This window comes from Pempheris klunzingeri, chromosome 24, assembly GCF_042242105.1.
Source record: "Pempheris klunzingeri isolate RE-2024b chromosome 24, fPemKlu1.hap1, whole genome shotgun sequence".
Lineage (NCBI taxonomy): Eukaryota > Metazoa > Chordata > Actinopteri > Acropomatiformes > Pempheridae > Pempheris > Pempheris klunzingeri.
This window is the reverse complement of record NC_092035.1, coordinates 8,164,298-8,177,396: the sequence shown is the minus strand read 5'-3', so window position 1 is coordinate 8,177,396 and position 13,099 is coordinate 8,164,298. Positions and strand designations below refer to the sequence as shown.

Below are 13,099 nucleotides of genomic sequence, written 5' to 3'. Positions count from 1 at the left end.
GAGGAGAGCTGCAGGCCTGAAAGACAGTCTGTCAGAGCCAGTATCAGCACTTTTACATCACAGAGGGAGAACATTGGTATTTCCACCATTAGGACATTGATCACAGGCTCCTCGCTTCCAAATTGATCATTTAAAGTTCAATTGACTGTGACGCTGGCGCAGCACAAAATAGAAGAAACCCAGCGGTGAGCTGAACACTTTTCCCTCCATAATCTGACAAACATACAGTTTTCAGCTCGGCTGACGTTCCATTTGCACCACAGTAGAAAAAACTATTTCAACTCATTTCTACAGACAACAGGTCTTTGAGATGTTAGGTGCACGAATGATTGCTTCCTATAAATATCCTGCGGTTACAATCAGCACGTAGACGTTTTGTTCATGAGAAGGAAAATGAGGATGAGGAGATCAGTCAGGAGGCAGAAGAGGAAATGGCTATGTCCGCAGACCAAAATAGCCTTTCCATCCCCAGCTGCAGTCTCTATTCTGCTTGCACAGCATGGAACAGAGAAAATTAGAATTATATAAGCCCATGATAATGACACTGGGTTTTACTTCTGTGTACACATGCACACAGAAAAGTGACAGACACCTTAAAATGTTACATTAATTCCAGCTAATGTCACACCAGTCTGAGGCTTTGTTATTTGCCATGGCTTACTACTGCTTCTGAATTGTGATCTGAGCCATGAAGCAGGGCAGGGTATTGCAGCAGGATGACATATGGTATCCAGGAAGAAGCAGTTTGCAGCTGGTGATAGACAAATAATGTAGCAGGTTCAGTTATCTACGGAGGATGTCTCTGTGTTGACAGAGAGGATTTATTCCAGGAGGTTAGTCGGAGATAAACGGATGTGTTTCTTTGTTCTCAAAAGATTTTCTGTTTTGGGTGAAACATTTTTGTACACTGGTGTAATGCAGTAATAAGATTCTAACCCTTTGGTTCCTTTGTCGTTAGCTGCGTCTGTACAGGATCATAGAAAGCAGTATCAAAATGAGGAATGTGCTGTCTGCCTTGTTAGCTCATGGGGAAGGTGAATGCATGTGCACGGGGGAACTCGGCTGAGTGCTTAGACACAACCTCAGAGTCTTTCACAGATCACTAGCTGCAGGAAGCGCTGTGAGGCTGTAAAGCCATTTTATGTCACTGTCAGTTAGACAGAAGCAGCAAACCTTGATGCTTGATATAGTTTTTCTCTGCTATCATTTTTAAATTTCCATCCATTTCAAAAGTATTGTATACTAGGGAAATGCAAAACAAAACAAAAAAGAGAAATGATAAATTACAAATTCAGTAAAAGTAACCTGTTTAAACAAATTTACCGTTACATTTTCCCAGGTATATAGTCGGCCAGCATCAAGGTCGTCTGTGCCAATGAAACATACAAAAAGTTTGAATGTATCATTCACCACTGCATTAAAAATACAACTCAGTAACAAACAGTAATTATAGCGAACATAACAATGTGTTATTTTTGCTAAAATGAGCTAGCTAGGAACAATCCTCTAAAGGTGTCCATCATTCAACCTTAATTTTAGTGCTAAACCATCATAGTTTCATTGTAAAAACATTTTAAGCATTTAAACAGTCTTAAATCTATGGTTAAGATAGCCAAAGGTGTAATATGCAGCATGTTGAAAACTGTTTTTCAGACTAAAACTATTTATTGTTTCTAGGAGTCAGCTTTCATGCAGCTTTCCCAACATGATGTCTGAGTGAGTTTACAGTCTGTCCACAGTGTGAGTAAAAGAGAGATCAAATAACCAAAAGTCAGGTGCTGGACAGTCGTCAGTCATGTAGGAGGCATATCGTTGCCCGCTTTGCTGATGATGGCCAGCTGGACGAGCGACCTGGCCTTGGTTAGCCAGCATTTCCTGTAAAAAGTGCTGAGGAAGGCCCTCCTGAACTTATCACCTGAAAGTGTGTACAGAGCCAGGTTAAAAAACGTGTTGAGCCCAGCCAGAGGCCTGGAGATGATATACGCTGCGTGCACGATGCGCTCCACCATGCACGGCGTCTCTTGCATCCTTCGAGTTTCTATCCGCAGCACACGCAAGGTGTGATATGGCAGGAAACACACCACAAACACCACCAAGATCAGTACGGTCACACGCCGTGCTCGCATTCGGCGCGGGCCACTTGAGACGGGCCCTTTCGCCAGTTGTTTCACTATGCCGATGTAGCACATGAAAACCACCACAAGAGGAAGCAGAAATCCGAGGCCAGTGAGCAGCCAGGAATACCACCGCACGTCACTGACTGAGATGGTGCTGGCAAAGTCCAGGCAGTAGGTCTTGTTGTTGTGCTCCTCCAAGGATATCATGGTCAACATGGGTGTGATCTCCGCAATGGCGATGATCCAGACAGCTGAGCACGCAATGATGCCCCAAAACGTCTGCTGTACCTGTGCTGCCATCAAAGGGTTGCTCACCACCACGTAGCGGAAAACAGCGAGACACGTCAGGAAGAGGATGCTCCCATAGAGGTTGAAATGAAACCCAAAGCGCACAAAGCGGCACATGAAGTCGCCAAGGGTCCACGAATCTCCATTGCTGTAGTAGTAGACCAGGAAGGGCATGCTGAGGACATAGAGGAGGTCGGTCAGAGCCAGGTTGACCATGATGATGCTGCTGCTCTTCCAGGGACGCAGCTTCGTCAAATAAATGCCAATGGAGGTTATGTTGCCCACGAGGCCCACGATGAAGATGACGCCGTAGGAGGCTGGCAGGTAGTAGCGTTTCATCAGTCCATCCACGTTGGTGCAGTTGTGTTCTTCTCCGTAGTAGAGGATGCTGGCCATGGCTGAGCCCTGTTGAGTATGAAAAGCCATTTCATAAACCACATTTACGCACATAATTCCTGTATAAAATGAATATGTGACCTTGTTAGTGTACAGTTGCCAGCTGACACAGTCGTGTCTCTGGTCAATGTGAGTCCAATATTCACTGTCCTTTTAGCTCTCCAACTGCTGAAAATATCAGGCTCTACCTCCTAAATACTCCACTGTTTTCACCAATTATTTGTTAACTCTGTCAATGGATTATTAGAGCGTTTTCGCTGGAAATAGCCACCTGCTTTGACCGCCATGAGAGTGGTGAGACTATGCCAAAACATCACAGCAAAAGAATAAGAAAAGAAAAAAAGAAGGAGCTGAAAAATGCTGAAATGCTCCGGAGAGCCAATAATGTTAATGTAAAATTATTAATCAGTGCGGCTTTAATGTTGTCAAATATGCTGAACAAATGCTGAATTTGTAAATGATGTCATAATGGAGCAGGATGGATAGTCCATTCCTGTGAATTCTTCCTTTGCTACATTCAAGTGGATTCATACACAGTTCATGTTTTTGGGTGAGCAGAAAATAGGCTACGAGCAAATAATCACTCTTTTTTCCCTCAGCCGTCATATCAATGTCATTGGCAATTACTGCTCGAAGAAGGATGGAGAGTGCAGGGGAAGAAACCCAGAGGCGAGCAGACTAAGAAAGAAACAAACAATCAAGCAAACTCAGTGGGAAAGAAGCAAACAAAAATCTTCTTCTCTCCACATCAACAGTCTGGTTTCTGAAAGCCTCTCACAATATGACAGTGCCTATGGCATCCTGGCTTGATGGCAGCTTCCTGTAATGCTGTCAGTACAATCTGCTCTCATTAGATGTGCGAGGTGTCATTTACACATTGCCTGATAGGGCCAGCACTCATTATAATGATTATGTTTTGAGTTTTGTGGAAAAAATCCAAAATAATTTCATCCAGTTGAGTGTTAGAATGCGTTTACAGAGGCTGAGTCATAAAAGGTACAGCTTGAAAAAAGATTTTCTTACTCACTTTTAGTTACAGAGTCCTCATCAGCGCTCACTCCGAGCCTTCTGCGTCTCATCTGTTCTCAAATCCATTCCTCCGTCACTCCTCCTCCCACTCTCCTCTCTTCCCTTCCAGTCTTCCACACCCAGGGGGAAACTCCAGCATATTTTTGTTTGAAAGCCCACTGTTGTGTGATTCACGTTCAGCCATGTGCATTAACTTCCTGGTGACATGCTTGAGCTGATAAAGCTCAAGGTTCACTTTATTTACGCAGATCAGGTTTCAGGTGAATTTGAAGGGAGGCAAGTCCAGCAATACATTGTTTCTTGATAAATTAAACTCTCACGTCTATCTTTTGTTCAGAAAAATAACCTCAGGAGTTTCTAAAGAGGCCTTTGTTATTTCTTCAAACACAGACATGTGATTATCTCAGTGTGAAACTGCAGAGCTAAATTGGGCACCGACACACACCTTGGTTTCTGAATAAAGTAATAAGGAAGTTGGAAGCAAAAGAATGTGGGAAATAAACCCTTACATGACAGTGTCAGCCATGTCAGTGTTATTATTCTTCAGACCTCATGTCTATGAGGTGACGTCACATCAAACACTGCAAATGTCCAGAACACAGACTTCTAGTTTTGAACAGCTGCAGCAGATCTATCGTGGCTCACTGAAAAGAACCATTTTAATTGTCTTTGTCTGGTTTTATTTTATTTTGTAAAGTATATTGTAACATTGTTAAGAAAAGTTCTATGTAAATAATTCATATTATCATTTTTATTATTATTATTATTATTATTATTAGTAGTAGTAGTAGTATTTCAGTGCATGAAGTTTACCTTCATCCAGCCCTTCATTTTGTCTACCCCATCATCTTCTTTCAGTAACTGTAATTTCACCTGCCAGTTTAAATTAAAATGCTTTAAATGAAAATCTTTAGCAGAGCACTCATATATATCTCTTCAGCATATCTAGCATTTTGTACTTTTACACTATATCTTAGTTTCAGGATAAAATTAGCATATTTAGACTTTCAGTTACACAAAGCAGTGGATATTCTAACTATATGTCATTGCTTCAAATATTTTTTCTCCTCATACTCAACCCCGATCATTCACTTTAAGTGTAAATTAGTGTAACAGCATGTTCCATCTCCTTTACAGCTGCAGTGCACAGGTGCAGGACTTACTGATTTAAATGTGGTGTAAAATCCTCCATCTCCTGTTTCAATATCCTGCTAATGTAAGTTAATTTCATTCAGTGCAAATACATTTCATACTGCAGATACATCATCCGCAACTTTTCCCGTCAGGTTCACTGTTTCCATCTCTTGAGCTTGCAGGATAGTGAGCCACGGCCATGTTGACACACATATGAACATGTGGCATGTGTTTGAAGATCATTATGTTGTGTGTGTAAGTCAAGACCTCACCCGCTATTAGCCCAGTTCCACCTCCTTGTTTGCTTCAAAGTACAAAGTAGCTACATATACACATCTTCTCTCCCTTGGCTGGCCTCGAGGCGTTGATAGTCTTTGCAATGTCACTTTTCTGTGGATCACACTAAATCAAAAGCAGTAAAAGAAGTTTACAAATGTTTATTTTACAAAAGAAGAGCTAGAAATGATGTAAACAGAGCTTTATAGATCAATCTAAATTGTGGCTTCTTTTTTTTTTAATACTGTCGGGATGGCGCAGTCTTTGAAGAGGCAGCAGAACCGAGTGTTTATAGTACAGATAAAAATCATCTGAGTTCAAAGAAAAATTAATGTCAAAGATCAACTCGACACACAGATATCCGAGTGCAGAGGATGAGACGCCTTGGAGGCAGCTCGCTGGGGGAGGAGGGGGGGTCAGGAGGTGTAGCTGGGGAGTAAAGAAAGAAAGAAAGTTGTTCTGTCTACAGTTTGGGCATTCTGGCGGCGTTCAGGCGCATGGACACACAGGAGGAGCCGGCAGCATAACGCATCTCCCTCAGCATGCCACTCCACTGCTTCTTATCATCCTCGTACCTAACAAGACCAAAAGGAGAGTCAGACCTCGGAACAAACTAAAGTTAGCCAACGAAAACATGTAAATCATGATCCCCTGACTTCTGAGGACTTACTGCCAGACGTCAGTGACCTCTGTGGGAGCCACCTCCTTGTTCTCCATCTGAACCATAGCGAAGCCGCCCACAGCGTACAGGGAGCCGCCATTGCTCAGCAGGTTGACGGAGCTTCTCTCCTGGGGGAAGTCTGTGAAGGGCTCCCACCTGAGGTTATACAGCATCAGGAGAAGGTCAAATGTAAGATGGATGTCTCGTGTTATATTTATGTAGCACCATTTCAGCTTTTTTTTTTAGCAGTAGAGAGAACTGTGGTGTGGTATGTGGAGGCCCAAATATTAAACATGTAAATGTAAATATATACAGGTAAAATTAATTATTGTCAAGTACAAATGATTAAAATATATCTTCAAAAATGCTCTTTTTCCGATGTCCTCACTTCATAGTTGTGTTTTCCCTAATAACACTTATATTTCGTGTCACTTTTTATTGCACAATGGCACATTTAATAATAACGCCAGTCACATGACCCTTTTTCTCTCTCAACCTCGCAAGCAGACAACAACTACCAAAATTTACCAGTTAGCTCCTGTTAGCTAGAAAAACAACAACAATGCCAAAGTAATTATTAATAAACCAACCACAGGCTGCTGCTGGAAATACACACGGTACATTCATTTTCTAATTTCTTCATTATTTCTTTAATCATTGCACTAATTAGCTAGGTTAATATTATTATTCATATGTTTATTTCATAATGTCTTGCGATGTTGAAGGGGCCACGTGTTGTGTTTTTTTGTGTATGTGATTTTTTTATACGATCCCACAGCTAACCAGTTCAAACAGAATCATACTTGTTTGTTGCCATGTCATAGGCTTCACATGCAGCAGTGAGGCCTTCCTCGTTGACTCCGCCGGCCACCACGATCTTGCCGTTGTGGATGACGGCTCCGAACATGGCTCTGGGTGACTTCATGGCCGACAGCTCCCTCCACTCTGCCTGCTTGTGGTTGTACGCAAACATCTTGTTGAGGGCTTTGCTGTGGAGACGAAGGGAGGAATATAATCATGGGGACTTTAGGGTAAAAACTGTGTCAAAAAGCACCCTCTTTCCACAAGAAACATTAATATATATATATATATATATATAAAACGCACACATGAAAATGGAAATAAGGTTAATTTGGAATAAATTACTTTGTAAATATGATTAGGAACTTGATTAGGAACCCAAAGACATTTAGGTTAAAAGGCGACGTTTCAGTAACGGATGATGAAAACGTCACCTCCTGTCCTACTTATTTTAGCACATTCTAGTCATGGACTGAAAGTATGTTTCAGCATGAAGCTTTCATCAGAGCTTCTCTGAGCTCTCCTTTAAAAGGACACAGTGTCCAAGCAACAGTCAGCAGGGAAACAGTTACTCCTGTGAGAGGAAGGTGATCCCACACAGCCAAACAGCTGAATAAGCTGCTCAGAAAAAATATAAAATCACCGGAAAAGAAAAGATAATAGGAAAAAGACTAGAATCAAATAAATGTGATCTATAATTGATTCCTGTTGGTTGGTTTTAGTGGGTGATAATACTACAACAGATACTACTTTTGACATTAAAAATAGAGGAGAATTAGAGGCAAATACTGTAGTTTTTTTCCTCTTTTCCTATATATGTGTGTCTAGGTATGGATTCTTTTATTTTTGTTGATATGTTTTGTCTATTCAACTGGGTATGTTCATTTTTTCCAACTAAATTAGATGTTACACACTCTTCCTGTGCTCTCTTAATGTACTTGTACCTTGGTGACATTTGCTCTTTTACCTACATTAGCCAGCAGGATGTCAAACAGTGTGTGGGACTTTAGTCAAGGACTGAATCTGCTGGGGTTAGGTGTCATATTCAATTATTCGGCCTTGTGGTTCTTCTCTTTGTCTCGTGGGTTGTTTAATTATGTCCCCGCTCTTTGAAAGGACATCACTGATGATACAGTGTAGAGCATCAGTGATATTGTGAAGCTGTGAAAGTCTTCATCACTGTGTGCACACAGTGATGAAGACTTTCACAGTTTCTTTTTTTGAAAAAGAGCCCAGACTAAAACTCAGTGCAGGAGCAGTGCACCTGTTTCCTCTTGATGATTAGCAGAGCGCTCCACTGGCAGCTGACAGCGCTACATTGATGGATTATCTTATTATTGGATACAGTCTTAAACCCTGAGGTTTGAGAGCTGTTTGCCTCATGCACTCCAAACATGGTTAACACCCTTTACTATCACTCTGCCATTCAACAAGAGCGGCAAAGATCAGTGTTTTCCACTGCTGGACTGGAGCAGTGTAATTGTTGTCTGTGATGCACCGTGCAGCCCTGCAGCCAGGCAGAATGATAGACCACAAACAGCTGCTGCTCACAGCGTCTCACACACACACTCACACACGCACACAGGCTCATTTACTCACTTGTCATCCGTCTTTCCTCCAATGCAGTACACCAGTCCTTTGTGGGAGACGACTGCATGGCCGTGGATCTTCAAAGGAAGCTTTTTGGTCTCACTCCATTTCATCTTCCTGAAGACATAATGTTTAACTAATACATTTCAATTATGTCCTTCTGGGTTATTTTGTTCCCCTGAATTTGTTTCACTCAGATCTTTGCTTTATTATCTCCCTAATTATTGAAGAATTTTTCAAATGTTCTTAAGCAGGCAGTTTTATTCATTTCCATAAGTTGAGTATGATCTGAAAAGGTGAAATAATAAAGGTAAATAATAGCACTGACTCGCTATCGTAGCACATCACAGTATCCAGCGACTCGTTGGTCTGGAGGTCTTTTCCAGCTACGGCGAACAGCAGGTTCTCGCTCTCTCCGATGTTGAAGAGGCATCTTGGAGAAGGCATGGGCGGCAGGGCGACCCAGTCAGATGTGAGTGGGTCCAACTGTGAAGAGACAACAAAGTACATTAAAACACAGAGCGAAGAGAGCAACCTCTTAGCACCCATTAGCTCTTGTTTTTATCTCTGCATCAGGAACAAAGTGGATCATTGTGCTGTATGGTATTCACATTTTAATTTACTGTAAACTAAAGGTATTTAAAGCCTGTATCACTGCCTTTAATGCCTGTGGGTTCAGGAAAAACTGCATCTTGTGGTTTTTGAAAAAAATACTTTGAGTTTGTCTCTGCTTTATCTGCGGCTCTGTTAAGACATTGAAATTAGGTGCAAAAGAGGGTTTAGATGAGCTAAAATACTCGCTGAGAAGATGGTTAGCTAGATTGGCAGGGAGGCAGGAGGAAACAACTGGCCTATATTGAAGGTTCAGCAAAAATCAGCTTACAACTAAAGCTCACTAAATATATTCATATTAGTCATTATGTTTCATCTATTAATCTGGCTCTCTTAAATTCACAAAAAAGTCTCCCCTTGCTACCAATCTTTGTGCTAAGATAAGCTAGCCATCTTCTGGCTCTAGCTTCAAATTTAACTTTAAGACATGACATCAGTACCTATCATATCATCTAATGCTTTGGAAGAATGTGAATAAGAATAGTTCCCACATTTCAAATTAATGGAGCGATAAAACAGGAGTATAAAATGAAAGAAAAACCTCATTACCAAGTACAAGTAACATTGCAGGGGCACTGCTTTGTTTTCCTCATCCACAAACAGTCCTCCAATGATGTAGAGCTGGTTCCTCTGTGACACCAGGCTGACGTGGTTACGTGGCACCTGCTCCGACATGGCTGCCAGGAAGCACTCATTCTCGTTGACATCATACGCCACCGCCGCTGTATCATTGATCATCAGGATGAAGTCACGTGCATACATGCCGTGTCTGCGGGTGTCATTGAGGTAGCCTGGGAATGGGCTGTCCTCGTCACCTTCAGTGCTTGCACCCTCCTCCCCCTCCTTCTTGGGTTTCTCTGGAAGTTTCCCCTTGAAGGCATCCCTGATGACCTGGATCGTCTCCTGGAGCTCAGGGGTGGACTTGATGATCTCATTAGTCTCCACTTTGTCTTTGAAGTACTTCTCTGGAAGCAGGCGGAAGCGGATGCACTCGAAAGCATCCTTCAGGATCTTGATACGGTTCTCCCTCTCATGGCTGACCCAGGCCATGACCGCCTCAAACACCAGCTCCTCCTTCCCGACATTCAGCGTGTCTCCACCGATGATGGCAAACAGTTCGTGGGGTGCCAGCTTGAGGAACTCCTCGTCCTTGTAGAGGAGCTCAAAACGGTCGGCGACGTAGTTTCGTCCAGCCACAGCGAGCCTGGGACAGTTGAGCACCAGGCCCATCCTGAAAATGGCCATGCAGTTAACCAGAGACAGCTTCTTCTGAAGGTAGTTGACACAGACCGTAAAGACAGAAGGGATCTGGAATCTGTTCGCCACAGCAATTATATCCTGTACATTGTCATCTGTGAGGTCGATCTCGGCCGAGTAGAGGTACTGGATGATCATGTCCAGGATGGAAGGGTTGACATCTTCCAGGACCACCTCCTTGGTGTTCTCCACCTCCTTCCCATCCTCTGTGAAGAAGATTTCCCTGAAGTACGGGCTGCAGGCGGCCATGATCAGCCGATGGCAGGGGAAGTTACGGTCGCCTACCTTCAGGGTGCAGTCCACGAACTTGTTCTCATTCAGCAACTCCTTCAGCCCGTCCTGGAGCAGGGTGCTCTGAAACAGGCGCAGCTCCTCCTTGATGGCATTGGGGTCCATGGCGTGTCAGGAGGGGAAACGATGGGCAAACAAGGGGGTTTGTGGAGAAAGGAAGGAGAGGGCGGCCACAGGTCCTTTTGGCAATCAGTCCTGGCTAGAAAAGGCAGAGCAGTGAAAAGGCTCCCAGTGTGAAGACCCTGCAATTTAATCCCATCCCACTCTAAATATAGCTCCCTCTGCCCCCTGCCTGCTTCAGCGCCAGTGGAATCTGACGGGGGCCAAATCACAGCGCTGCACAGGCCTCGGCTCCAGCAGCTGCTGTCACAGACTGAAAGAAGCAACTGGCTGCTCGGGCTGGGGATATGCCACCATGATTCAGCTCCCAAAGTGTCATGTGGCCGGCTTACAGCGGAGACAATGCTGTCAAAGCCCTCGAATAGCTCCCCTCGAGCTGTAAGTATGACTGGGAGGATATACAGAGCAGTCTCTGTCATATTCAAAAATACATGTATTCTGTTGATTCTGCACAAAGCCTTTCACGTATATCAGATTTATATTCATTTATTGAGTCTACTATAGCCTTATGCCAACATATACACCAATTTATACTTTGTAAGTTATACACCGAGACTAAGCGACCAAGGCAATTAGTATTCATAACTATAAATAATATAATTATGGTCACTAATACTACCAGTGATGCTGTTTTCATATTCATGTACTCTTCTAATTATTTTTTGTCTCGACTAACGTCCCAATCCTGACATTCATCCTAATCAAAGAAAAGTCAAAGAAGTCAAAGAAAAGCAGCAAGTACTCACATAAAGCTGGAACCTGCAAATATTTGGCATTTTTTCTTGAAAAAATGTAAATTTTCTGTTGATCATGTTCATCATTTTATTGAGCAAATCCACACGTGTTCTAATTTTCAAAGTCCTATTACTTTTTTTGTTTTTATTTCTAAAATGTCTTGTTATTTCTCATGTCTTTTAGCTCTTTGCTGTTTATCAGTTTAATGTTGTTTCTTTTCCCAAATGCCACCATTCCTCAAAGACACCACCAAAGTCAAAACAAAATCTTGTCTTATCACAGCATGAAATTATTTAAGAGACTGAAGACGGCAAAAACATTGTGCTAAAAATGGAGCAGAAAGGTTTGGGTGCAGCAGCTGTGTGCAGAAACAGGTGAGAGCCACATACAAGCAGTTCTGTCCACCAATCAGCATGGCTCTCCCATTTCTCTGTGGGGTGTCCAGCTGCTTGATCGTGCCTGTGTGTGTGTGTGTGCCTGCAGTTAAACCTTTTAAAAACACATCACAATCACTGAGATCATTTGAGCGCTGAAAATATCTACTCATGTGCTTTATTTTTTTCTGACAAATGGTGTCTATTTGCAGCCAAGCATGTTTTAGAGGAAAATCTTAAAACTGGCAAGTAAAGAGGGCCATTACTGATGTATCTGGATCAATAGGATCTTACATTGTTAAGTCGTATGTCTGTGGCCTGATCAAGTCTGAGGAGTGTGTAGAGTTAGGTAACACTTCTCCCGTGGGCAGCACTAAAGATAGATCAGACTACGCCACTTGTCGAGGAGTGTCTAACATGTAATGTACCCAGAAGGGGAGAGCATGAGAAAGCTCTGCCACTTCCCTAAAGCCACAGCGGATTAATAAAGTAGAGTTTATCAATTAATAAAGCAAAGCGAAAACATGGTTTGCAAATATCTGTTCAATTTTGCAGAGTATTTAGGGACTGTATGAAAATTACGGTGGTGGGGAGGGACCTGAAGCTTACGCTGCACTTAAAAAAAAAACAAAACAAAAAAACAAGACCCACCCCAGTGTTATTTTCTTTGAACCCTCCTTTTGACTTAAAAAAACCTGCTCCCCCAATATTGTAAAACAAGAGTAACAGTACAGTCATAAAAGAACTGAGTTGGTACAACTTAATCTGACAAGGGAAGGCTGAATTTAAACAGACTGCATTCTCTTCAGCCTTAACAGTCCCTTCCCATGAATGTGACGCCTTTGCACGCACTGCTTTAGTTAAGATCAGATTTATTACAAATGTCTGATATGACATGTTGACCATGTGATAAACAGTACAATATGGATTTCTACAGTCAGTACCGGTGGGTAATGTAGTGACATCAGCATGTGTTACCCAGTAGAGGGCAGTGTGTGTATGTGTGTGTCTGTCCATCAGTGTGTTGGGAGGCTACTTCTTACAAATGTAGACAGTTGGTTGCAAGAAAGAAGTGAAATAATGTAAACACAAAACATCACATTATCATCCAGAAAATCATCAAAAAACATATTCAACAAACAAAATTAAAATTATTCCACGAAGTTACATAGAATCTGTCATTTTTATATAAAAAAAACTATTACAAAATCGTATTGATATGAGTGATGAGAGGCGTCACTGCTGCTGTGCATTATTGGCTCTTATGATTATGCATTGATACACTCTACAGTGACTGTTACACTTTGTCTTTATGGCATGTTGATTGATTTATGCCATTCATGATTTTGACACTGACAAGGCACCAGAGTTAAGTACTGGCCATGTTGAGCAAATACTCAATTTTTTCACAATCTTTG

General features: G+C 42.2%; 2 protein-coding genes across 2 annotated transcripts; both read right to left on the bottom strand.

Annotated features, from left to right (window-relative positions):
- Window positions 1-1,786: 1,786 nt before the first annotated feature.
- Window positions 1,787-4,024, bottom strand: LOC139223858 (2-oxoglutarate receptor 1-like). The gene is made up of 2 exons (XM_070855862.1): window positions 3,829-4,024; window positions 1,787-2,810 (listed from the first exon to the last, which is right to left on the bottom strand). The coding sequence occupies exon 2, from the start codon at window positions 2,799-2,801 to the stop codon at window positions 1,794-1,796; it is 1,008 nt and encodes a 335-aa protein (XP_070711963.1). The 5' UTR covers window positions 2,802-2,810; window positions 3,829-4,024; the 3' UTR covers window positions 1,787-1,793.
- Window positions 4,025-5,386: 1,362 nt separating this feature from the next.
- On the bottom strand, window positions 5,387-10,671 carry LOC139223661 (kelch-like protein 41b). The gene is made up of 6 exons (XM_070855631.1): window positions 9,454-10,671; window positions 8,621-8,778; window positions 8,302-8,409; window positions 6,705-6,890; window positions 5,911-6,057; window positions 5,387-5,815 (listed from the first exon to the last, which is right to left on the bottom strand). The coding sequence occupies exons 1-6, from the start codon at window positions 10,555-10,557 to the stop codon at window positions 5,704-5,706; spliced, it is 1,815 nt and encodes a 604-aa protein (XP_070711732.1). The 5' UTR covers window positions 10,558-10,671; the 3' UTR covers window positions 5,387-5,703.
- Between the last annotated feature and the right edge of the window lie 2,428 nt (window positions 10,672-13,099).

Coding starts and splice junctions, on each gene's coding strand:
- LOC139223858 (XM_070855862.1), bottom strand. CDS start 2,801: ATGGCCAGCATCCTCTACTACGGAGAAGAACACAACTGCACCAACGTG.
- LOC139223661 (XM_070855631.1), bottom strand. CDS start 10,557: ATGGACCCCAATGCCATCAAGGAGGAGCTGCGCCTGTTTCAGAGCACC. Junction 8,410..8,620: donor GTGATGTGCTACGATAGCGA/GTCAGTGCTATT, acceptor TTATGTCTTCAG/GAAGATGAAATGGAGTGAGA. Junction 6,058..6,704: donor TATGACATGGCAACAAACAA/GTATGATTCTGT, acceptor GTATAACCTCAG/GTGGGAGCCCTTCACAGACT.